The sequence below is a fragment of the Vulpes lagopus genome, chromosome 1 (assembly GCF_018345385.1).
Source record: "Vulpes lagopus strain Blue_001 chromosome 1, ASM1834538v1, whole genome shotgun sequence".
In the NCBI taxonomy this organism is placed as follows: domain Eukaryota; kingdom Metazoa; phylum Chordata; class Mammalia; order Carnivora; family Canidae; genus Vulpes; species Vulpes lagopus.
Genome location: NC_054824.1, coordinates 15,368,884 through 15,396,179, shown reverse-complemented (window position 1 = coordinate 15,396,179; position 27,296 = coordinate 15,368,884). Strand labels below are relative to the sequence as shown.

Sequence of the window (27,296 nt, the reverse complement as noted above, 5' to 3'; positions counted from 1 at the left end):
CATAAAGGAACTTCCGAAGTCTCTATTATGCCTATTTCTATACGACCACCTCAAGCCTCACGGCCAAAGTAGTGCTGGATCCCGCTACTTCGTACCACGTTAACTTTTATTCTCGCGTAGAATTTAGCATTTCTCTGCATTTAGCAGAGATCTCCCAAAGATACTTCTACTCCTGTAGGCCACTGACCCTTGGAATTACAGATGCATGGAAGCACCTCCTAAGAGTACAATTGCTTCCCCTTTCAAGGCACTCAAATGTCATAGAAGGGGAAGACTCTAAACTGAAAATTCAGTTTCTCCAAGTAACCTGGGAATATTCTGGGCAGGGAATACATTATGTAGTAGGTCTGTTAATCACTCAAGCTAGGCAAACTTCATTGAAAACTAAAAACGGTGATCAGTATCACTTTACTTCTAAATGTACAAAAAGCCCTTCCTTGAGTAAGAAGAGCAATGATACATTTCCAAGATTAAGAGGCAAAAAAATCATTGTACATTTTCAACAGGCAGGGTCAAATTGGTAAAGGGTTCTTTGAATGAAATTTACTGCTCAGTTAATAGTCTTTCACATATGGCTTCTTAATTGACCTCCTCCTAAGAGTGGCTGCAGATTTTTGCTATGTCCTCTTCAGAGTTCCTCAGGACACATGACCATCTCTCCAAATGAAGGCACAAAACTCTGGCACAAAAGAACATTTAGCACGTGTTATATTTGTTGGAATGACAAATCCAAGGAAAAAGCAAAGTAAAAGTATGATTAAAGTTTTAAAAGCTTTATTTAAATGTACTTTGTACCACTTCCCTAGGCTTCAGGGTCTTCCCATTACCTTTTCAACAACAAAGGCAACAACAAAGGCAATTTATAGTTATTTGCCTTAATACAGGAAACAAAAGCCTCTTGAATATCCACTAGTTTGGCCCTCATAAGCCAAACTAGCTCATTATACTTTTCTCTATAAAAATCAACAAAGGCTTTTTCAATGATGCTTAAACCTGAGTTGTGTTGGAAAGACTAGCAGTTGTAGTATTATGGCCATTGTTGGGAGATATTTCCTAGACCAATGCTATGGCCTTACCCAAATGTTGTAAAACAGAGTCTACAATTTATTTTACTATAAAAAACTATTTAGTATTTTGAAACTTAGTATTTATAAAAACTGTTTTCATTCAAATTAAGTGTAAAGTGCTCCCTTTACAGCTAACAGTTTTAACCCTTTTGAAATGATGTATGCCTACTCAGAGTTTAACTGCTGTATTTTCATATTTACAGAATTCCACATAAATTGGTAACACAGCATAATTCCATCTTAGTTTACACTATCATAATCAGATTGTGGCAGATTTAATCTTTGTGTAGAGGAAAATTCTATACATGACAAACCTTTAAGGTATATAATGTAGCTCATCACACGAGTTATGTTAAGAGCTAATAAAAAGCCTATTTTCCCATTCAGTGTTAGACATTACAGCCAAATGCAACTGAAAACCAAAAAACTTAAGAGCTAGAAGTACTCAATCAACACCTTAGAAATAATCAAATTCCACCCTTCTATAGTTGAAGAAATTGAGGCTCACAGTATTTACAGGATTTGCTCAAAATATATTAAGCAGCAGTCAGGACAATCCAATGGATCTAATAATATTTCTATCAAACCATGATTAGTACATTTTAGAAACGTCAATAAATGAAAATAGACTTTAATGTATATAAGAGAAGAAAAACTCCATTTAAATGTAAACGTTTCCATAAGACAGTATTACAGGAATTTTGGACCTTATACAATTCCTATGTAAAAATTCCCACATAAAACAAAAAGTCTCACCTACTACTTATACTTCATGTGTTTCTTTGAAGAAACAGTAACTTAGACATTGAAAAAAAAATGAATATTTGGGAAATTCACCTATTGTGTATTATACCATTAGAAACAGATGCTAAAAAAAGACATTTTACAATGGCAGAAAACATACACTGAGATTCCACACCAGTCTTTATTTATATTTTGGGGCCTTCATTAAACAAATATTGTAATTCCCTCTTTCAAATTACATTTTATTCTCTTAATGGTGTGGTATAACCCCCATTGCACAAAAACAAATATGATTAATACACTAGAAATACTTTAAAAGAGAAACCCAAGACAGTTTTATTAATCAATTCAGACCCATGATTGTCTCAAAAATCGAATCTACTGACTTTCTGGTGGTGTCATTTTAGAAGATTTCATAACCAAATTAAGTATCTAGTCAACTTATGTGTGTTAGCATTCACATCCCAAATCATGGAAGCCCTATTTCAGAAAATCTTACCACTAAGGTAAACACACTTCATTACATGTCAGTGAAATGATGATTTCTCTAAATTATCCATAAAACCTGAAAAACCCAAATACCTAATTATAACACTGATGTAGCTACTAATAATCACATATATCATGACTGTGTTTTAAAAAATATCTACAGATTTAAATAAGAAGCTTGCATATTATGGCAGAGTAAATAAAACTGTCAAATACTATTTTTGGCTCTAGTCATTTGTCTTGCCCAAAAATGTGCATATCATAGCCAACAGAACTTTTCTGTAGAATTTTATTTTGAAAATATTATTTCACCTGAAGATTGATCTAAAAAACATTTTAAGATATGAAAATGTTATACAACTTATCTATTACAAATTAATCTGATAATTCTGCAATTAGGTACATTGTGTTAGCTCACCTACATAAAAAATATTGCACATTTTCATTTTGTCTCCACGTGACTGATGTCTAAACTATATAGAATTCCAAACTATTTAAAAGTTATTCTGTGAAATATCAACTTTATAAATATCAGAACTAAATGCACTGTAAAACAACCATTTTGGTAAACATGCATTTATTCACAGTTGATTTATTTCCTCTAGATAAATGCATAACTGCTCAAAATTTAAGAACCTATGTAGAGGTACAAGAGCACACTTACAAATCTATTTCTACCTTCATTTTGAAGAAACACTGATCTTGGCAAAAATCTGGCTTATTTTAAAATGAACTATTGCTGGTAAGAAGGCATTACTTTAAAACTTTTCCGTGACCTGAACTTGTTCTTTTCCTTTTTAAACTAAAATGTAAAAGCGTTTGTTTTCAGAGATGTATCTATTGTGGCATAAGTGAATAATCACATAAAAACAGACCCTGAAAGCAGTTGAGCATTTAGATGCCTGCAGAGCCTCATTTTACTTGTAAGTTATGACTGCCTTAAATAGCTAGACCACTCACTGATCATAATTGTAAGAAAGTGACAAAACCAAATCATTTTAAGGTCATGAAATTGACACAAACCTGCATAATACAGCATTCCTCCACTGAGCTGAGGTCATATTACACTTTAAAAATATAAATAAATATACTGAATTGTGAGTCTTATTTCTGTCATACCCCAGTGTTTAAAATACGCTTCTAAAACAGAAGTGGATAACTGCAGAATACAGTTCCAGACTTGACTATTAGTGTCAAACACAATTGTTCCTTATAAATAACTCTAATGATGCACTGGCTTGATTGATTCCAGCAATTTCATTGTACAGAAGAAGTAAACCATACTTTATACACAGAAAATATATTACTTGAAAATCCTCAAAATAGGAAGAAAAGTTTAGAAAGCTTTCAAATGTTTCCAAATGAAAAGATCTATTTTTGGCCCTCTTCTACACCCTTAAAGTTGGAATTTGACAAAAATCCATGGGTACAATTTACAAACTTTGACAAACTACTAAGTTAAAACCATTTTCTTTGGGGAAGATGAGAGGAAGTACCTTTAAAACCTGTTATACAAAATTCCAGCTGCCTTTTTATAAAAGTACGTTCCTTAGATTAAAATCATAAAATTAAGGTGCAAGAGGTTAACAAAAATGAACTGAAGAGCTTTATTGACATCACAGTACATTCAAGAATAATTTTAAGAACATTACAGCTGAAAGAGAATGGCATGTTTATAGTCTTATTAAGCACTATTTTTTTTGAAAAAAATGTAATACAAAGAAATCCTATTAAGTAACTTGGAGCAGCATTTGGAAAAAGTACACCTATTTACAGATTAAAAAAAAAAAAAAAAAGATTCTGGTTTCACCTACACAGCCACAATGTGCCTCTATAATGAGACAAGCCCTTAAAACTCATGGAATTTTTTAAACATCATGGCATTCTTGCCACATCATTCCTCAGCGTTTACGACGGGGAGGGGTTGTTGATCTGAAAAAAAAAAGGGAAAAGACAAATTTAAAAATAAAAATGTATTTTAAACTAAAGAATCTGCAATTTTAAATAAATATTATTATATAGGATTTCTAAAATTACTTAAGACTATGATCATTTATCAAGTACCAAACTGAGTTTATTAAAGAGAGAGAGAGAAAGGACACTTTCAACTTTGAATAAATTCAGTCAAATTTTTTTTTTAAAAATCAGACAAAATACTTTAAAAAGTATACTACCTTGATCGGGACTTAGACTTGTGTTTGCGGCTTGCCTTCTTACCAGACCTTTGAGATTTCTCCATGGATCGCGATCGACTATGTTTAGGCTTCTTAGCCTTCTTTTCTTTGCTACTTCCTGGAGATTCAGAACTGCTCCTTCCACTAGAATCAGAGCCTGAATGTTTTTTGCTATCTTTGGTAGTACTTTTCTTACTATCCTGTCTAGAATCATGTCTGATAATTTTAACAGATATAGAACCACTCCTAGAGAATGTTCTTTCACTTTCTCGTTTCCTTTTTAACCTATCATCCTGACTACTGAACTTAAAATCTTTTTCTTCCCTTTTTTGTTTCTCTTTTCTTTTATCCTGTTCTCGTTCCCTTTCTTTGTCTTTCTTTTTCCTATCTTTATCTATACTTCGGCTCCTCTCCTTTTTTCTCTCTTGTTCTTTAGCCTCACCTTTATGCTTATGACTGCTCCCACTAAGATTTCCACGTTGATCATCAATTTTACGCCTATCTCGACTCCTACTGCGACTGGACCGATTGGTTCGCCTATCCCTTGAGCGACTTCTACTTCTACGTCTCTCTCGAGAAGGACTCCGATTTCTTCGTCTTTCCCTTTCAATGCTATTTCTATTAGATCTCCTCCTATCTCTAATCTTTACTCTAGCCCTATTGCTCTCTATTTTTATTCTGCGTGAATAACTTCTACTTCTACTCCGTCTAGCTTTAATTGTTGGAGATCTACTCCTACTATGTCTTTTTTTCCTTTTAGGAGAAGAAGATCGAGAAGAAGTGCGACTACTACCTGAGCTAGAACTGTATGAAGAGCTAGAGACAGTACTACTAGTACTACTAGTTCTGCTATTGCTACTGGAACTACCACTACTAGAACTTCCTGATCTACTCCTTCCTTGTTTCTCTTTCTCTTTATGCTCTTTTTTTGGTTCTAAAACTGACGTAGTTTCATTTGGAGTTCTTTTCTTTTCATTAACCACATCACCATCTGCTTCTCTTGCTTCTAGTAGTGATAAACTATTTTGCTCTTTATGGATAAATTCATTCATCTCTTTTGTAACCCTTTCTGTTTGCTGCTTTTCTTCTGAAACAGAAAAAGACAAAAATACTATGAAAAGTCAATTGTATAATGAAAATAACTCCCGAACTACCAAATTTCAAGCTATCAGATGATAACAGAACAGCATTGTTCAACAGAAATAGGATACAAGCCATAAGCAATTCAAAATTATCTAGTGAATACTTTAAAAAAATAAAAGGAGATGAATTTAATTTCAATAGTTTATTAACCTAATATATCATAAATATTACCATTTCAACATGTAATAAATTTAAAAGCATACTACGATATTCTGCTATTGGGGGGACACAGAAAATCTTTCAAATCTACTGTGTATTTTATACCTATGGCGTATTTCAATTTAGGGTTAGCTACATTTCAAATGCTCAATACACCAACTAGAGTACCAAAGTGTAAAGGTACATTTGAAGCAATGAGAAAAGATTTCTCTTTTGTCCAATAAGGCAACTAAAATAAGTTAGGTAATTTATAGGGAATTTTCAACTGCTAACTCAATAATTACCTTTCCAATTGTCCAAGTACGACTTTTTCAAAAACTTCAAACTATTCCTGCAGTATTCCTAGTATTATATCGACTATAAAAAACTAGTCATATGTAGTATTTTGCATTTAAAAACTTCTATAAAAAGCCCTCTATTGAAAAAAAGCCCTCTATTTCCAAAATATTACTAGCTGCATGTTAAATATCCTAGCTACAAGTTATTTTTCAATAGTTTTATAAATAGATTTCTGCCATCTCAAAAGCTTTCTTTTTCATTTTTGAGAACTTTAGAAAGAAATAAAAATACCCTAAATAGCTTAACTTACAGCTACTGAAATTAATATCTTACAAAACTAGACAAAGTTTACCTTTTATAAACTACATATTTTGAATACTAATTTTGAGACTCCAAATAAGCCAAAACTTTGGTTTCGGTTGTATCACATAATGTCTATATTCTAACGTTAATTCTATCCTTGTTATTGTTAGGTTGGTTAAAAAATAAAAATACAAATAAAACTGGACAAAAATTAAGAGAGTCTAAAAGGTATACCTTCCATCTGTTTATCATGTAACAGCTGCTGTTCTTTTTCTTTTCTCCAAAAAGCTTCCTGTTTTTGCCGGATTCGGTGCCGTAATTCCTCATCATCAGTGTCAGATGACTCAGAGCCTCTGTCACTCCTCTCATCTTCACTGTCTCCCGATCCATAACCACCCAGTCCACCTGTGTGTATAAAGCGCAGTCTATCATATAGAAAAATTATTCTATACACTAAAAAATTTTTAAGGTCTGAGAAGAAAGCTAATTTCTTTTTTCATTGCCTTATCTTGGAAGGATATGCTTATTCGGGGTGGGGAGAAGTATAAATTCTAATTCTTAAGGAGTTCATAGAGCCCTCCTGAAAATTAATAGAATCTCATTCTTCCTGGAATATTTCATATATTTCTCACCATGAAGGAATGGTGTAAGGTATAATGGTATAAAGAAAGGATAATGGTTTTGTTTTACTGTCCATACTAATCAACAAAACCATTTAACAGGGCAATAACAAAGCCTCACTAAACCAGTCAATTCAACTACCAATGATCCTAAAAATACTTCTAAAATTAATCCTTTCATTGTTCAAAGCTCAAAAATCCCAGGTAATACAATTCTCAAAGGTACAGAAATGGTATAGTGCTAAAACTACTCCCCACCCTGAAGTGACCTAAATAGTAATCATAACAAAATCACATGGGCATTTGGTTCTACCCATTTCTGTTGATCCCCACAAAGATTAATTTGAAATGATGCGGAAAAGGCACATTCAAGCTTTTATATACTTGAGAATATATCATGCAAAGAGCAAATTATGAACACATCACTACTATTATACTATGATAAGATAAACTCCTTTCCTCTACGTTAAAACTCAACTTGCTACAACACAATCTAAATAAAGGTGCTTAAAAGCATTAGTGGATAGGTTCTTCCCTAAAGCATGGATGCAATAATTTTGAAGGTGAGCTTAAATATTATCACAGCTTAATTATGAACTATTACAACTTGCCCCAATAAACTATGAATTAGTCACATTTATAATCCCTCTGTGAATGCTTTAGTAAAAAAAAGATAGACAAACCTTTTAGAGACTGATATAACCCTAAGACCTAGATTTTATAAACTGAGTAGGAATAGTACAGTTTCAAAACAGAACATGTAGAGAGACAAGGTAAGTGTGATTTTCCCTTTAAGGCCCTCTCACAAATAAGGAAAACACTTACCGAGTCCAGTGAGGGAAGCCAGTGCACTGGACTGTGCCAGCTGTTTTGCAGGAGCTTTGTATCACATCAACAACAGGAACAACATGTTAACACAAATAGCCACGATTTCATAGTCATGAGAGTCTATGGTATTGTTAAATCTACTACTATTGCTGCTTTTTGGGGAGAGAAGAAACATTAAAAACATAACATTCACTTTAAACCAGTAGCATGTCTGGCCTTGAAATTTTAATTCTGAAGTGAGCTGAAATTGGTTTATAACGAAGAAAAATGTTGACCAGTACATCAGTATTTTATTTTTGAGGCTATGGCCCATAATTTAAAATCTGCTTTTGATATATTTTCTAAGTGTTACTAAAAATATGGGAGGTGGGGATGGGTAAATTTCTTGCTTCTGTAAGAACTACAAGTGGTAAATTGTGAAAACTAAAGGTTCATAATTCATTAATGAAACTAAACTGTATTAGAAGTTATACAACAATACCACAATATCTATAAAAAAAAAAAAAAAAGCCTCTGAAATAAACTGAACATCAAGAATTTTTCCACTACGCTTTTTATGGAACAATAGCATAACTGCTCATTTGTGCTCAGGCAAGTTGGGTAAAAGAAAAATACTTGTATACTTGTATAGCTTTAATATGGTATCTACAAATCTAACCTTTCCCAGAGAGTTAAAACATGCAAGAAGAAATATTCAAGTATCTGCTAGAATTCAGCAAGGACAACAAAAAAAAAAAAGTCCAAAAGAGCCACCAAAACCAAAATACTCCCAGAAAAACAAAACTAAGAACACCCACAATATACCTTTCGTTGCTTTCCGGTGTGCATCTTTGGCTACATAATAAATTTCTTCATCTGTGACATCCAGTAGAATTTCGGTCAGAAGCATTTTTGTCAGCAACATCTATGAAAGGGTATTTTATGTGTTTATAAAAAATTAATAGCCAAAGCCATTTTATAAACATTTTTTTAAAGATTTATTTATTAATGAGAGAGAGAGAGAGAGAGAGAGAGAGGCAGAGGCAGAGGCAGGCTCCATGCAGGAAGCCCAACATGGGACTCAATCCCAGGTCTCCAGGATCACACCCTGAGCCAAAGGCAGACACTAAACCGCTGAGCCACCCAGGCGTCCCGGAAAGCAAGTATCTTGAAAATTATTCTAAAATACAAAAACTGGGGCAACCTGGGTGGCTCAGTCAGTTAAGCACCTGACTCCTGATTTCAGCTCAGGTCATGATCTCAGGGTTGTGAGATGGAGCCCCATGTTGGGCTTCATGCTAGGTGTGGACCCTGCTTAAGATTCTCTCTCTCCTTCTGCACCCCCACCTTTCCCTCTCCAAAAAATAAACAATAAAAAAACAAAATTTTAAAAATCCTATACATGGTAAGAAATTTAACATTCTACCATTTGATACTCTTTCTCTTCTTCAGTCATCTCTGGTTCACTCTGCTCTTCTTGAGGAACTGGAGATGGACTTCTGGTGACTTTTCCACTACTAGCAGCCTCAACATTTTCAGTGTCTTCATCTTCCTCATCACTATCCTAAAAAAAAGTAATAGTATGGGTAGCCCAACTTCAGGCTTATAATATAAAATCATTATCTTACACGTTTTTTTAAAACCCCAAATTAAAAAGTCTATGAAACAAATATATAAAAATGAAATTTCTAAATTATATTTTTGATATAATTTAGAAATTATAGTATATAAGTTATATAAGTTAGTATATAAGTATATAAGTTAGTAGTATAAAGTTGTTACCTGAGAGGAAATGTAAGATTATGAGATAGCTTATAAGAATCAATTATTTTAATTACTTTCCAACTTTTTTTCCTTAGTCAATTTTGACCTTATTTTACCAGTAAGTAACTAGGAATATATCACGCCAAGACTGATTTAATATCGATTATATATGATGGTCCTGAAATGAGTGGCTTGTAAAACTTTGGATAAATGGACCACATTCATGTTATTCAGTATAACCTTTTTAACTATAAATTTAAGCTATTTACCTAAAATCATGTGACTTAAAATTCTGTAGTTTCTAGATCTTAGCTGGCTCTGAAACTTAGTGAAATTTGTCCCTTTTCACTGTAAAACGGACAGGTAAGAAATGAGGTCTACGTCAGATAGGGAATGCCAGCAGTCTGTTTCTAGCTATCCGTTTTCAATACCCAAATAGCACACCTTAGAAAGAGAACTCTTAAAAAAAAAAAAAAAAAAAAAAAAAAAAAAGAAAGAGAACTCTTAAAAAAAAAAAAAAAAAAAAAAAGAAAGAGAACTCTTCTTTAGGCAAACTGTTCTACAGTTACCCTTAAAAATCCTAAGTAAAAGCTGATCATTGTAATACTCCAACAAGAAAATACAGATTTGTTTCTCAAGGTGAGATCTATCTAGCATCCCACAGAATAATTCCTCTCTGAAAAGAACATTTTCAAATTGAACTCCAATTAAAAAAAAAAAAAGAACATTTTATAAGCTTACTGCTCCTTTCCTCCTTATTCACCCTCAGTAACAACATACACAATCATAATTCTCAAAATACTTACTAAAAGTAATCTCAAGAACATTAAACTAATACTTTTCTATAGGCTCCATTAGTTTTTTCTTTTAATAATTTTCACACATAAATCACACAGACTTCCACGTTAAGTGATTCTAATACTCACAAATTTACTTCTCTGAGGTAAACGAGGGCCATCTCCTCCTTCAGCATCTTCTGTGGCCTTCTTTTCTTTTTTGGACAACTGTGAACGTTGTTGCTCCATTCTTTCTTTCTCCAACTTCTTTTGCTTTTCACGTTCCATTTTTTCAAGACCTTCTCGAATCCAAGCTGGAAGAGTCCTGCGTTTTACTGCATCTGTTTCACATGGAAAAAAGTACCTGTAAGTTAGTTAAGTAAAAATCATAAATGCAGGAGTTAGTTCCTTATTCTTGAATTTCTACAAACTTTGTGAGTAAATTAAAGAATTCTGAGTAAATAAAGAGTGCTTGTAACTATCATTCTCTACTAAGACAGTGGTAAAGCAACCCATTAACCATTATGCTTCTCTTTAAGATCATTTTTAATGATAGCAGTGAATATTGTGTTAATGCTTATAATGAGCCAGGCACTATGAAAGCACATTAAATTATCTTGCTTAATTCTAAAAAAATATATATAATAATAAAAAAATAAAAAATCACTATTACTCCATCTCTTTTTCAAATAAGAAAACTGACACTCAAAAAGATTAAGTGATGTGCTCAAAATTAAAAAGACAGTAGCAGAGATGTGGGCTAATTCCAAGCCAAACTTACACTACATTGCTTCTTAAAATATGAAAATAGAAACAGAGTCAAACAAAAGTATAAGTCTATTTTCACAATGAGAATTCATCTGAACAAATATGATTCCATAAGTTAAAAAAGAAATTAGAATCAAAAGTTAAGACTTAAACGTTCTGGTCTATTAAGTGTTTGATTTGGATTTCTAGATATAAAGTAGTGTAAGTTTGTAACTTGTCATTAGACCTAAATTAGTTGTAATATAATGATGAAAATTTAAATCTTCTGCCAAAATATTTCTGGAAAGTGAAATAATAAAAGGAAAATTAATCTGACATTAGTGTGTCAGATGAACTGGGAATGGAAAGAGACCAGAGACAGAGAACAACTAAGAAGTTTTTAAAGGGGAAACTTCATATACTGGCATAATGTATCAAACTGTCAACAATGAAAAAAATATCAAGATGCTATGGCCATGGGGCGCCTAGTGGCTCATTTGATTAAGCGAATGCCTTCAGCTCAGGTACTGATCCCAGGGTCCTGGGATGGAGCTCTGCACTGGGTTCCCTGCTCAGCCAAGAGCCTGCTTCTCCATCTTCCTCTGCCCCTCTCCACTGCCCATGCTCTCTCAATCTCTCTCTATTCTCTCTCAAAAAATTAGTAAAATCTTTAAAAGCATAAATAAGACCAAAAAAAAAAAAAATGCTATGGCCACGATAAATTTAAAATTCATCACAAAATCTGGAGTTTAAGGTAACAATTTATCTTAAAATTATTCAGAATTTTTTATTTTAGACCATTATCTTTTTTTAATTTTAAAGGTTATGCCTATAAAATCATAGGGTTTTAAACTGTCAATTCCTAACATATCAAAAGTATAACAAAACTTAAGAAAACAAAACACTCTCTTTACATGATTAAGAAATCACGTCAATTGTGGTTCACTAAACTTAAATAGCTACCAATTTGTGGAGGCTCCTGCTTCACAGGAAGTGCAATAGGTGATCGCTGCCGATCCCTGAATGATGATGGCCTTTCTCTTCGATTCTGGGGAGGTGCTGGAGGTCCTGGAGGTCCTGGTTGCCAATAAGGAGGATGAAATCCACCTTGCGGTGGACCAAAAGCAGCCCCATGCTGAAAGAGTATTGCAGTTTATTTTTCTTCACATTAATACAATATACTCTCTGGGACACACGTGTGTTATGAACTGGGACAGTAGAAATCCATGTGTGCAGCAAATCCAAGAATTCCATGGTTCTAATATCCACCGATATTTCTGTAGCCCCAAGACCTAGGCTTACTTTTTCTTAAGAAAGGTAAAGATTTTCTACCTATGTAAATGCAAAGAGCCATCTAAAATTCAGCTAATACACTATTTTCAAGAAGTATAGAAAAGGATATATGTATGCCCTTTTTCATTCTGAATCCATTTATAAACTAATCCTTCCACTACCAAGAAATCAAATGTGAATTTTTCTGGAACTAGAAAATACAGGAAAAAAATTTTTTTAATCAATTCCAACTTATTTCTTATGGGAACTTAAATTGTTTCTATAATCTAGCAAGAAGTATCTATTTTAACAAAATAAAACTATCATTAAATATTTTTTGCAATTTTGCGATTTTCAGAGGCTTTTCTAAGCCCATTGCCAACGGAGCTGTCTTGTTAACATAGGGATCTATCAAGATAATAGGGTGTAAATAGAAGCTCCTGCTACTACATCTCTTCAAAACCAAACCAAACAAAAACAGTCAGATCTGTATACCAAGTATGAGTATACCACAATGATGTGAATATGTATGAATAAAGATTATTCTCAAGGTGAATATTATTTACATTTATGTCCTTTATTAATCTAGTTAGTGAAACAACATATGCCTTTTTTTCAAAATTTTAAATTATACTAGCTCAGTTTATAAGGTAACAACTGCAATCAGTTATTTCAAAATGACGCCTAGTACCATAATTTAAGGGTGGACCCTTCCTTGGCAGAGTAGTTAGAGAAAATAAAGCCCCACATAATAATACTATTCCCCATAGAGTTCTATGTCCCTAGGAATGAATTAGATGCTACAAAGGAAATTATGTACAATTCCATTAACATGTCATGTCAGAATGGAAAAAAAAAATGACATCACTAGAAAAAGTCATAATTCTACATAGCAGAAGGAACTGCATTTAGGAAGATGGTCTGTTCTTCATGTATTTTATTCATGTCTTATCCATAATCTATTATTGACAAATAATGTATTCAACTACTGCGCATTTTCTAAACTTTATTCAACATTTAAATATACCATTTTGAAATTATTAGAAAACAAAACATCATATAGCTATTGAACTTACACATTTTTCATTTTATCCAAATCTTTCCTAATGATCCTTTATATCATTCTCCTAAGCAAATCAAAAACCAGAAAATAAGAATCTAATGATTTTAATACTCAAAAATTGGTAACTTTTCTGAGACATAATATTATGTGTTTATCTGTACAAGACTGAAAAGTGAAACACAGATCTTAGGTACTCTTGATGAGACACTTCCAAAGAATGGATTACGTGCACATCTACAATATTAAAGCAACAAAATATCTTTCACCTGATAGTCAAACTGGTTCACTGGCCCCACTGCAAAATTATCGGGTGGTCCACCAAAGTTGTGATTGTTCTGGTTAAATATATGCCTGTTGTCAGGGGCAAATTCCCCACTGTCCTGACTGTTGCTGTCTTCGGAAGGAGGAACAATGTCCATTGGGCCTGGTGTTGGTGGCATCCATGGCTGATCTGGAGGGGGGTGTGGGGGCTGCTGATGCATTCCCCATTCTATTTAGGATTTAGGCATAAAAACATTCAACAGGGGGTTATAACAAAATCAACACAAATTTTTAAGATCTCAAGAAAGATTTTTCAGCAAAGAAACAGATTTAAAAATTTATGACTTCTTGGTCAAATTCCTCTAGTATATCTTTAAAATAAGCAATTAATTAAACTAATAAATAATTCAAATGAGCTAACTCCACTCTAATTCATATCCTAAACATACGGAAATCAAATGCCTCAAATTGTTTTTTTTAATAAACGTAACAGAATCCAAAGCAATTTTTTTGTTCAATTTTTCTATTTCTGTTCAGTAACAATACCATAAAAAATAACACCTTGAGATTTTATATATAATTTCTTTCTCACATGAACACATTTATCCTCACAACATCCCTGTGAGGTAGGGAGAAATCAGGTATTATTTTTGCCAATTTCAGGAGGGGAAACTGAGGCACACAGAGGTTAAATCACTTGCCCAGGTCACAAAGAAAGCCAGTAGAATAAATTGGGGAGTGGGAATGCCAGGGTGAATCATTTATGAACTTGAACTTGGGAACCAAAACATTTTCAAACCTGGGGAAATTTGGGGTAGCTTCGAGGAAACTAGAAATAAACTACCTCACAGTATCAAAGATTAGAATACTCATTATTCTTTTAAAAGTGAGGTTAGAGTATTACCTCCTAAGTTTTCCACTCTTACATTGAGGAACAATAAGTGTCAATAGGGAAAGGGAGATTAAAACTTCACCATCAGCATACTCAAATGTAAGATTCCTCTATAAATATTTTAAAGTGACTATTAAGTTAAAAATAGCATCACAAGACACGGAAAACTGAACTAGCATCAAGAAATCTAAATCATACTGTGAAGTAAAAAAGCAAGCAAACAAACAAAAAAATAAAACATAAAAACTTATGGAAGATCTTCACTATCTGAAAAAAACAGGAAGAAAAAGATGGGTGGATGGTAGGGGCAGAGAATATTTGACAGACTAATTTGTCACATAGTGACACAGTATTTCTTTAATTAGAGGCTAGACATGTTTTGCTCTGCCAGTGCTGCTTCTGAAAAGGCCAGAGGTTGCAACAGAGAGACATAGAATGCTCTCTTCCCTAGATGCCAAGTGAGGTTTCCAGTGTTCCCAGCCCCTGTCAGCCTAGGAATGAAGAACCGAGAAAAGAATCAAACTGAGTGCCACAATGCTAGCAGACTGAGTACAGAATAAATTTAACCATAAAATTTCAAGGTCAAATCTAAATGAAACTGCCTATTCTTTAAGGAGCATTAATTTCAAGAAGTCATAAAACTAAGCAAATGAAAGTTTCATTTAATCCACATTTTATTTTTAAAATAGTCCTAAAATCTGGATAACATGAAATAACAAACCTGGTTGCCACATTCTGTTAAAGTTTGAATCCCCTTGGAAATTCCCATGATTGTTTGGACCGGATTCCATTGTAGACATGTCCTGTCCATTTGGCATCATTCCTGGTGGCTGTTCTACCATACTCTGCTGCCCCGAGGCTTCTCTTTGGGCAATCCAAGCTTGAGCCAACGCAGCCCAGTCAATCTGGCCTGTAATTTACCATAGCAGAATTTAGCAGTCAGAATTTAAGAGCTAATAGAATAGTGCCTCAACGTAAAACAATCATCTCAGCTATGCCTTACTAGAGATTTTAAATATTACAGAATATTATGGCTGAAAGGATGCTTAGAAAATAACCCATATTCGGGCTACAAAATAATGTAACCATAAAACTTTCAGAAAACACTCTTAACTGATTTCTGACACTAACTCAAAAGAAATTTACCCCCTGTATCTTAGTTTACTATAAAAACCAATGATCAGGGGCACCTAGGTGGCTCAGTCAGTTGGGCGTCTGCCTTCAGCTCAGGTCACGATCCCAGGGTCCTGGGATTCAGCCGCACCTTCGGGGGGGGGGGGCGGGGGGGGGGTGTCCCTACACAGCAGGGAGCCTGCTTCTCCCTCTCTTCCCTGCTCATGCTATCTCTCGCTATTTCTGTCTCTCTCCCTCTCTCTCAAATAAATAAATAAATTCTTTTAAAAAAATGATCAAACTCAATTCTTCTTCCAACAGGTCCTATTTAGGCCTACACTGGAGCCTAAGACTTCAGAGGAGTATAATTACCTATTCCTGTTCCTCCTCACAGTCACCCTTCTTTACATATAGCTCCCTTCTCTAGTCAAATACATCTCCCTTAACAATTTCCTAGTCATTCTTTACTCAAAATGTATTCCCTTGCAACATTAAAGGTCCTCTTCCTTCTCCAATATATATACATAATATTTTAAAATCTTATATTTTTAATAAAGAAGACAAAATAGAATACAATGTTTTTTTCACATCTCAATAAAGATCAAATAAGTATTCTCACATATTTTGGTGGAAACAGACTGGCATAACCCAGGTGGAGCTGAACCTGGGCAACGTGTATCTGATATATCTAAAACTTTTCACATGTGCAACATTGCTGTAACAAACCTAGTTCTTGGAAGTTTTTTCCCCTCAGCAAATAAATGGACAAGTACAATGCAAAAACATGTATACAAAATTATGGTTATTATTTCAAAAAGTAAAAAGCTACACCCAATCATCCAAAAGTGATGTATTAAACTATAGTCCTGTAACAGAATGCTATGTAGCTATTAAGAATAGAAATAGTATCAGATTAACCCAATAAAAGGGCAGTGGAAGGGGTCACGTTAATGAAATAAAATTATGGTGAATAACTGTTAAAACTAAGTAATACATGGGGGCTCCCTATATTCTTCTCTATATCCATACATGATCAAAATACTCCATAATAATAAGAAATTTTTAAATAATATCTATAGCATACCATCAGTCAACTATGAGTTAAATAGAATTCTAAGACCTGGCATTAACAACAGAAGTATGCTTTACTTAAGCAACACATTTAAGGAAGAGTTTCCCCTTTCTTGTGAAAAGCAAGAACTAAATCAGTCTTATAATGAAAAATATTTGTAAATCCTTTTACTCTTTGGGGAAGTCCCCTAAAGAGAAATCCATTCCCTAATATGTATGCTTTGTAATAATATTTCCAATAAACCAATTCCACTTCCCTTAATCCCATGGCCTATCTCCTACTCATCTCTATCTCTCCTTCCCCAACTTCCAATTCAATTTGTTTCCTTACTTGGATCCTGCTGGTGCTGGAATGACTGCATCCACTGTTGCTGGTTCAAGGGCCATTGCTGCCAAGGCTGTCCTCCTTGATCCCACATGCTGACTTTTAAAATAGATCTGATTTTCTACCTTTAACAAAATAAATAGTTTAAAATGAGAATGAGAGTTCTTTAATTTTAAAAGCTCACACATCAAAATTATAGGATGATACATTTATGTGATCAGAGCTCTAAAATTCTGGTCAACAGGTTGCCAGAGGCAACTGGAATTTTTAGGTTGGCAAGCAAGAGTATAAAATCTCATGTTAATGATGGTATCAGAGCTTGATGGCAAGCATAACTTTTAATCAATTTAGCTCAAAAATATGGAAAAAAATCTATTTTTTTCCAATACAGATCTCTGGAAATGGAGTTATTTTAAAGATTATAGGGAAAAAAGTGATTTTAATCTCTCCCCAACCAAGACTCACTAAAAAGGGTAACAAAACAGCTCTAGCTGGTGAAGGAAAACTCTTCCTTATAAATAATTACAGCTAATGAATGCAGAAGTAGAATAGACTTAGAAAATCACCATATTATCAAACCTAATGAAACAACTGATTCAGGAAATCTTAAAAGTTGATAGGAAATCACAAAATCAAAGGGTGCTGAACCCTACAAGGAGCCTCCCTCAAGAGGTACAGCATTATGCCCCCAGAATCACTATGAATATTTTCATCAAAAGTGTTTAACTGAAATCCACTGGAGGTTTTTTTTTTTATATATTTTTTATTTTATTTATTCATGAGAAATACAGAGAAAGAGAGGCACAGACATAGGCAGAGGGAGAAGCAGGCTCCATGCAGAGAGCCCAATATGGGACTCAAACCCGGGACTCCAGGATCACGTCCTGAGCCGAAGGCACACGCTTAACCACTGAGTCACCCAGGTGTCCCCATTTGAGCTTTTGGATCTCACTTTCAGGATAAAGAAGTTGCAAGGAACAAAAGAATGACATAAACAGTATCAAAAGAAACAATCTGACAAATCCAGAAGGTGAGATAGCCTACAAGACCAAGTTTCTTAAAATGTAAATAGCATGGAAAATAGAAGGAGAGAGAATACATGTTAGTAACTATTAAATCTAGCTGATGGGTATGAGAAAGGGGTTTTATCACATAGTCTACTGTTCTCTAAACTACTTTGAAAACTTTCATATTAAAAAGTTTAGAATTCATACAAATCTAGTATATTTGTGCTTTACCCAATACTGATATACAACCAATGACATACATGGTAAGTAGGGTATGTTTCTTTATTTTTGTACCCTGAGGCAGAGAGCAGGGATTAAATAAATATTTACTGGGACACCTGGGTGGCTCAGCGGTGAGCATCTGCCTTTGGCTCAGGGTGTGATCCCAGAGTACCGGGATCGAGTCCTACATCAGGCTCCCTGCATGCAGCCTGCTTCTCACTCTGCCTGTGTCTCTACCTCTCTCATGAATTAAATAAACAAAATCTTAAATAGATTTTTATTAAATGAATCTTTTTAGACTGACCCTTTCCTCTATTCTAAAAAACAAGACAAAAGCAAGCCTTATCATTGCAGGATCACAAAAAATACGTCAGATTAATAAGGAGTAAGAAACACCCACTAAAATAGGACAACTGTTATAATTCGGTCTCTTAAGAGTATGCAGCTCTAGTCCTTGCAGCATTCATAGAATGTTAGAGTTCTATCAAAGGCAGATTCTGACCTTTCAACTGAAGAACACCATAAATTAGGAAAGATGCATTCTTTTGTTACCTTGACTTACTTATAGTCAAGTGCACTTGATTTCTGGTTACACTAATAGTCTATTATAATGACTTCACTGGACTTTGGCAAAATAAAAACTTAATAGCACCACACCTGAGACCAACAATAGACTGGGTATCAGCTGCAAGCTACATATGCTTCTTTTTCTAATCTCTCTTCAGATTTTCTTTCTTCTTTCCTTTTTCCCCTCTCCTCTTTTGCAACTCTACCTTTAAACACTTTAAAAGCTATACAACTTACTAGAACTCTTTACAACTTTAATGAAGAGATAACAATAAATAAAATGGAAACACCCAGAAGAAATACCAACTGCTATTTTGACTGACCTCAGAGGTTCACCTTCTGTTTAAAATTTAGGTTGATTCAGACTACAGCTTGGAAGCATAGCAGCAAGATTACTTATGCCCTGAGGGGAGGGGAGAAAAAGAGTATATGTTTACTCTTAGATTATGAAGTTATTAAAATTAATAAAAACAAAGTCTAGAGTTGCAATATAAAAGTGCGATCATCTCCAAATTAATTTGGAGCTTTTTCTTCTATTTAACTTTATAATGAGAAACTATTTACCATTATAAAGTTAAGGGAAATAGATACATTACAAATGAGAAAACTTTTTAACATTTTTTCCTCTCAAAATATCTATTTACTGAAATAATTAATACAAAATAATAAACAATTTATGTACTGTCATATATGCTGAGAAACAAACATTTGAAAAAATCTCATCCACCTGGTATTAACTTAAATGGCACAAAGAAGTAATACAATGCATTAATTTAGATTTTTCTATAGAATACTAAGTTTAAAAATTAACACCAGTAAGGTGAAAAGTTTGTCCCTCAAACGTTTGCATTTTATTCCCATTAAATCAACAGCTTTTAAAAGTTGATAGAAAGACAAATCTATTCACCTTTTTATCTTCCAGCTTCTCGCACACAGCAGTCATTAAATACCAACTGAAAAAATGGAACGGTCTCTGGCTCCATTTACTTTTAAAGGTTAATGATAAAGAAATTTTGTATTTATGAGAACCAAAAAGCTAGTGGAAGCATGGTTTGCTGTATTTCCAAAGCTCTAATGGTATATCAGAACTCAATGCATAGATTTTTCTGTCATAGGTTATAAACTCACACAGCATAGGCATTATAACTAGCTATATATACAGTGCTTACCAGAGTTGCAAACAGATGTGCACTCACTCCCTACCATCATTTCCAATACACACATTTACTTCTCTAAAAATAACTCTAAACGAAGTTGCTTTTACCTATTCATTTTACTGGTTGTAATGAACAACTTTTTCTATTCTCCTTTTTAGTTTTCTGAACATCACTTGTAACTTGACCTTCAGAGCACAAGCTCTGTCTGGTTCATCACGCTACCTAAACCATTCACTAGCTGTCTGAACATGGGCAAATTATTCTCTTATAAAGAATAATCTATAAAACGGAAGATATGTGTCTACCTCATAGAGTTCTTGTAAGGATTAAATGAGAAACACATGAAAACTCAGCAGAAGAACCTTCAAAAAGGTAGAGTTTAATTCACCATAAAGATGGTCTCAGTATCACTTTAGATAGCACTCCTCAAGTTTACAACTGGGCTGGGAGGGTGGGGGACTGTAGAGTTGGTAATCAAGCCCTGCCAATTCTACTCAACTCGTTTTTCTTCTTTAAAAGCAATCTGAGACTTAACCAGATTTCATTTTGTATTTTGGAAAAAAACCTCTGCCTGTCCCTACCTCTCACAATATCATAAATTGAAGCTTTTATTACTTAAAAAAAGAAGAAACTTCAAAAGTTTCCTTATGCACAAAAAATTTTTATTTGCATATTTTCAGGAGTTTAATTTGTATTACTTGTAGCCATTTTTGTTTGTTGACCAGTCACTTCTACTTTTACTATGTTTTTCAATGCTTCTTGCCCCAAGTTTTTATGGAAGCTACTGTTCATATACAGTGTTTAATACACTTAGGCTGCAAAAAATACAAGAAGAGAGGTGAAATCGTGAGAAGCAGAACAGAAGAAAAATACAACAAAGAAGGCAACAGCAGAAGTCAAGGAAGTAAGAAGTTAGGTTTTTTTTTTTTTTTTAGAAGTTAGGTATTTAATAAAACGCTTCAATTCAGTCTGCAGTTGAAAAACTTGACTTGTCTACAGAAGATGTGTGTTAAATGAGGAAATAGGTAAAATACCAAATGGCTAGTCTTTTTGGGAAACAATTTAGCATTACAGTATTTTCTCAACATTGTAAATGCACATTTCTCTGACCCAGCAATTCCACATAAGAACTTTAAACCGAGTATACTTCCCATGTTCCTCAAAAACTTGAAGCATGTTTATAACATGGAACATCTGCTTTTAGGGTCACTCACAGGCAGAGATAAAAGTGAACCATACAGTGAATTGTTATTCAGCCATTAAAATGAGTGAGATAAAAGACTTTTATATGCTGACATATATTGATATATAAATTGCCTTAAGAAGTAAAAAAATAAATTATGATACAGCATGAATAATTCTGCCACTTGAGGGTTTTTTTTCTTATTAAGGATGCAATTTAGTGGTGCGTGGATGGCGCAGTTAAGTCTGGATTTGGTTTTGCCTCAGGTTGTGATCTCAGGGTCGTGAGACAGCCCCACATCAGGCTTCACGCTCAGTGCAGAGTCTGCTTAAGGTTCTCTCTCCATCTGCCCCTCCCCACCACATACACACAAGACACACACACTATCTCTCTCTCAAATAAATCTTTTTTTTTTTTTTAAAGAATGCAATTTGGCATAGAAAATTCCCACATTACAAAAACTCTTAAAAACTAGTGAGCTCTGGGAAGCAAAAAGAGACCAGGAAATGTTGATTATTTTGTATTTTTATCTTCTTTGAATTATTTTACCATAAATGTGTATATTTCAGATTTTATTTGAGAGAGAGAGAGCACCAGCAAACAGGGGGAAGAGCAGAGGGGAGAGACAAGCAGACTCTGCACTAAGCACTGAGCCTAATGTGGGTGGGGCTCAACCCCACAACCCCTGAGACCTATGACCTGAGCTGAAACCCAAGAGTTGACTGCTTAACGGACTAAACCATGAGTGTGTATTTTTTAAAAGTAAATCTACAGATTTTTAAAAGTCAAAGCAGCAGCTGATCAGCATAGCCCATAGTGACTGATACAGACAATAAACAACATACAATATAACTATGAGACTTTGGTTAAATTACCTAACCTCTGTCTCATTTTCTTATGAAGGATTTAGAGTAAATTTCTATAATCTAGTTAAAAAGAGTTATCTCTGGTCATGAGAATAAAATGTAGAGATATGCTGAATTTTGTAAAGGGATAGATTTTAAGAAAAGACTTAGTATAGTATACTCAGATATTTAATATAAACTTTTATGTATGTTTCAGCATCTATCACAATGCTTGATAAAGGGCTTCATTAATTATTTCCTGATGAAAGAACAGGACTGATTACAAGTGATTTGAAAGCAAGGATTTAGAAACCCCACACTTTCTTCTTCACCATATAATCTTTTTTACTAATAAACATAGCAACTGCAAAATCTGAAAAACAAGACTATGAAGTCACATACGACAATAATAAAAAAATTTATCTTGTGGGCAGCCCCAGTGGCGCAGCGGTTTAGCGCTGCCTGTGGCCCGGGGCATGATCCTGGGGACCCAGGGTCGGGTCCCGCGTCGGGCTCCCTGCGTGGGACCCGCTTCCCCCTCTGCCTGTGTCTCTGGCTTTCTCTCTGTCTCTATGAATAAAATCTTTTTTTTTTTTTTTTTTTTTTTTGATTTTAAAGAGAGAGAGGCAGAGACACAGGCAGAGGAAGAAGCAGGCATCATACAGAGAGCCTGACGCGGGACTCGATCCAGGGTCGCCAGGATCACGCCCTGGGCTGCAGGTGGCGCTAAACCGCTGTGCCACCGGGGCTGCCCTAAATAAAATCTTTAAAAATAATAATAATAATAATAATCTTGTAATTCCAGTATTTTTCAATGAAATAGCATAGCACTGTATCATTAAAAATGACATTTACACATTGGTTTAATAATAACTTAGAAAATACTGCTAACTGTTAAAGATGAGTGATAAGTACATTATGGTTCGTTACATTCTACTTTTGCACTGTTTGAAAATTTCCATAATGGTAAGTTAAAGATGATTCAGTGTACAGTTACAGAGACTTTCGTTAAATTCTTTTTTTTTCTTTCCTCAAACAAGATCTTCTTGAGAACAATCATAATTATTTGGATTCTCCAAGGTGCTTTGCCCATATTGAGTGGTAAAATATTTTATTCTTCGCTGAAATTTATCATCAAGTAAATACACTAATATTCAATGAAGAAAATAACATCCTAATACTGCTACTCTGATTTTATAGCATCAAAAGTCAATTCCAATTTATCTGTCCTTCCTTCAGTCTTAATATTAAAGATCCTTAGGCACAACTTCTCAAGTTAGGGAAATTTGATTACAGATTAGCCAGGCTGCAAACCTTTCCTTTATGGGATTAAATTAACTGCCATCTCCTTGGAAACAATTGGGATTTAGGAAAAACAAAAGTACCGATAACCATGGTCTGGTTCAGATCATCCAAGTTATCACATATGGCTAGAAAAATCTAGCTCATGACAATGATCACTGTTATGGAACGAACTGTGTCCTCTTAGAGAGATACGATTAAGTCCTATCCACACTCCCATAAACTTTGAGTGTGACCTTATCTGAAAATAGCGTCTCTGCATATGTATTTTCAAGATGTGAGGTCATACTGGACTAATGTAGGCCCTAATCTAATGATTGGTGTTTTTATTAGAGACACAGACCCACATAGGGAGAACACCATTATGACTGGAGGGATGTGTCTACGGCTAAGGAAAACCAAGAATTGCTGGGAACCACCAGAAGCTAGGAAGAGACAAGGAACGATCAAGGGTGGGGAGCTGGGAGTGGAACAAGCAAGTATGGCCCTGCAAAAACCTTGATTTTAGACCACTAGCCCAGAGAACTGTGAAGAATAAATTTCTGTTGTTTTAGGCCCTCAGTTTACGGTAATTTGTTACAGTATCCCTAAGAAATTAATACAACCAGAAATGATCATCATTTATCTATTTCTTAAATGACATTAGAACATTTATTGCTCTGAGGTTCTTAAAATTACTTATTTAAATGACAATCATTAATATTTGCAAAAGTCCTCTCACAGACTAACAGAGATGAGTGAGGATGAAAATGCAGTGTTTGTTTTAAAGCACTTAAACATCAATTGCAAAATCAGAGACAAAGAAACACATCTATCCTTTAATGGATATGGTGAAACGTTTCTCACAACACACACAAAGTTTAGAAACCACAAAATTCAACAGTCCTCTTTTCTGCCATTTCAGGCCTACAACACCAGGTGACTGACCTCAAAGCCAAAAAGAATTCATTTGTTCAATTCAGGTTAGGTGGAAATGGCCCCAGTAGAGACTAACCTTGTAATCATTTAAAATGTAGTAACTTTTGCTACTTGATGAGACATACATTCTAGTACATATTGAAATACTTTGCAGCTTGCAGATCAAAAGAGGCACTCAAAAAATATTGGAAAATTGGATAGTTTGGTCATAAATACAAAAAAAAGTGATAATTGAAAAATAAATGTAAAGAGAGAGAGCAAGTCTAAAGGAAATGACATCCCAGGAGCAGAAAGCATACATATCTTGGTTCTAATACCACTCCCCAATAAAGAGAATCAGAACCCTTAGAGAAATAACTGATTCTTCAGAGTGAGGAAAAAACATACAGTATGATCCTGGAGCATCTTGTAGTGCCAAGAAGAAAACCACTAAAAAAAATTTCTTTCAATAAAAAAATTTTTAAATTTAAAGGATGGGGGCATGTCACAGTAGACAACTGAAAGAGCTCCCAATGTCCAAAGCTGTTAAAATTTGAGCAACAAAATAAGGTAACACTGCATTACAACACAAATTAGGACATAAATATCTAAATACTGATATAAATAAATTATTAAGTAAATTGGCAGGGACAAATTTTCCATGCAGAAGAATTCCAAATAAATTGTGTAGATACTCCACCCTAAAGGAAAAACATAACCCTCTAATCCTCAAATGTAAACTGTGCAAAAGGACTTCCTTCCAATGAGTACAGTATGGAAAAGAGGAGGTGAATAGGAAAGAGTAACTACAGTGTAGAAACTTGACAAACACTACTTTAAGCAGGTGATCAAGGTCAGTATCAATGCGATAAATCACATTCATATTACATACCCTTGATAAGATGTCCTGAAAAAAGCACTGCTCCTCTGCGATCTTCCTCTCCAAAACTCCTAATGCCAGTCTTACCATGAGAAAAACATCAAATTCCAGTAGGAGGGCAACCCACAACATATCTTACTAGTGATCCTAAAAACTGTCAAGGTCACTATTATTTTGCTAGGGCTGTCATAACAAAGTACCACACACTATGTAGCTTAAAGAACAGGAATTTATTTTCCCATACTTCTGGAGGCTAGAGGTCCAAGATCAAAATATCAGAAGGGTTGGTTTCATTTGAAGGCCCCATCTCTTTGGCGTATAGTCCGCTGTTTTATATGATCTCTACTTATAAAGACACGAGTCATGAGAGATTAAAACCTACTCTAATGACTTCATTTTAATTCTTTAAAGACCCTATCTCAACATACGGCTACTTTTGAGGTACTGACTTCAACACATTTTTTGTTTCGTTTATTTTTTTGGAGTTCAATTTGCCAACATACAGCATAACACCCAGTGCTCATCCCGCCAAGGGAGGTGGATGGGGGGTTGGGGTAACTGGGTGATGGGCACTGAGGGGGGCACTTGGCGGGATGAACACATTCATTTTGGAGGGACACAATTCAGCCTGAAACACTCATCAAAAATTAAGAAAGCCTGAAAACTGTCTCAACCAAAAGAAAGCTAAGGACACATGACAACTATACATCATATAGCGTTCTAAATGGAAGCCTGGGACAGAAAAAAACACATTAAGTTAAAACTCAGGAAATATGAATAAAGACTTCAGTTGTTAATAATGTGTCAATATTAGTTCATTAGTTGTAACAAATGTATCACACTGACCTATGTTAATAATAAAGAAACTGTAAGGCAGGGATGTTTATATGGGAACTCTGTACCATCTGCTCAATTTTTCTGTAGATCAAAAACTTTTTAATTTATTTTTTGTTTTTTTTCAAAAGCCTCTTAAAAAATACAGTGTGTTAATAAATTTTTTAAAAATACAATCTCGTGAACATCTTCCAATAACCAGTTTACCATTACTATCCCTATAGCCCCACGACAGTCCCACGGGTGAATCTTTAGCGTTCAAGTTTTGTTTTGTTTTTTACTTTTGCTTAGCTGCACTTGTCACAAATTCCAAGTTAATTCTGCTCTTCTATGAGTTAACCACCAACAATCAAAATCCGTCGCGTGCCCATCAAGTTCAGATAATAATATTCACCACAAGATAACACAACTGAAGTATTGGATACTCCTCTTTCCCTTGTGAAGCCTAACACATAATGCCCATCGCTGGATAAAAAAACAGCAAAAATTCCAACTAGGGAGCCTAATTGTAGTTAACCGGAGCGTTTGCCCTTGGCTGCGCCTGCGTAGTCGGAACTCAACAGCGCAAAAGGTCCAGGTCCGGGCCCCCGCCTCCTCCGCCCCCCAGCACCCCCTGCCCATAAGGGGGGGGGTTCCCACTGCGCACGCGCAGTGCTTAACGGCCGGTCAGGAGCCCAACAATTAGTCCCTTCTCATCCGAGAGAAAACTCCCATAGTTAGAGAAAGGGGCCATGAGCAATCTCTCTAATAACCACGTTTCCTTTTCACTAAGAGCACGGCTCTGACTCACCAAGTCGGGCGGACACCGCCGCTTTAAGGAGATGAGGTTCCAGCGGTCGCGCCAAGAAGCGTACGCAGCCTACGTGTTTAAGTTATGCTACCTTCGCCCCAGAAACTAAGAAGGCTGTAATGGCCTGCCAAGTCCCCACGCGTAATTGTTCTCCACCACTTACCCACTCTGGTTCCGGAACACCGTTGTCGCCACCGTTCCGGTAATACCTCTCCAAACCTTTCGATGCTTCTACTTCTTCACGAACAAGACAAGATGGCGCCCGATTGGTTGCACCCGGAAGTGAATAATAATAACATCCGCTTGTCATCTGAAGCCATGTTGCCCCCCATCCTGGTCTTTGAGCACGTGACTATTCCCCCATTAACTTGTCTCGATGCCATCTTTGTTTTGGGCAGAACCGCCGGGACTAAGTAGTCCCCATCATGCAAGTGTCTGAACATTCCTGTAGGACACCTCTTAATTGAATCATGCTGAAACCCATTTTCATCTTTACAATGGTCAGAAGGCCAGGAGCTTAAGCGGTCAGTACAGAACGCCCTC

The 27,296-nt window shown here is 35.0% G+C and overlaps 1 protein-coding gene across 6 annotated transcripts; it reads right to left on the bottom strand.

The window, feature by feature from the left end:
• Positions 1 to 389: 389 nt before the first annotated feature.
• On the bottom strand, positions 390 to 27,042 carry PNISR (PNN interacting serine and arginine rich protein). Of its 6 annotated transcripts, none has more exons than XR_005990625.1 (14): positions 26,917 to 27,042; positions 19,189 to 19,268; positions 17,076 to 17,194; positions 15,282 to 15,470; positions 13,674 to 13,897; positions 12,036 to 12,207; positions 10,476 to 10,666; positions 9,212 to 9,349; positions 8,611 to 8,710; positions 7,804 to 7,857; positions 6,593 to 6,763; positions 4,475 to 5,585; positions 3,324 to 4,232; positions 390 to 679 (listed from the first exon to the last, which is right to left on the bottom strand). XR_005990625.1 is itself a non-coding variant. In XM_041773646.1 (13 exons), exons 3-13 carry the CDS (start codon positions 17,161 to 17,163, stop codon positions 4,202 to 4,204), a joined length of 2,469 nt encoding a protein of 822 aa, XP_041629580.1. In that variant the 5' UTR covers positions 17,164 to 17,194; positions 19,189 to 19,268; positions 26,917 to 27,042; the 3' UTR covers positions 1,974 to 4,201. The 6 variants fall into 6 exon arrangements, 4 of the variants coding, with proteins under 4 accessions (XP_041629580.1, XP_041629604.1, XP_041629597.1 ...); XR_005990627.1 differs by having other exon boundaries at positions 4,115 to 4,232; XM_041773646.1 differs by lacking the exon at positions 390 to 679 and having other exon boundaries at positions 1,974 to 4,232.
• Between the last annotated feature and the right edge of the window lie 254 nt (positions 27,043 to 27,296).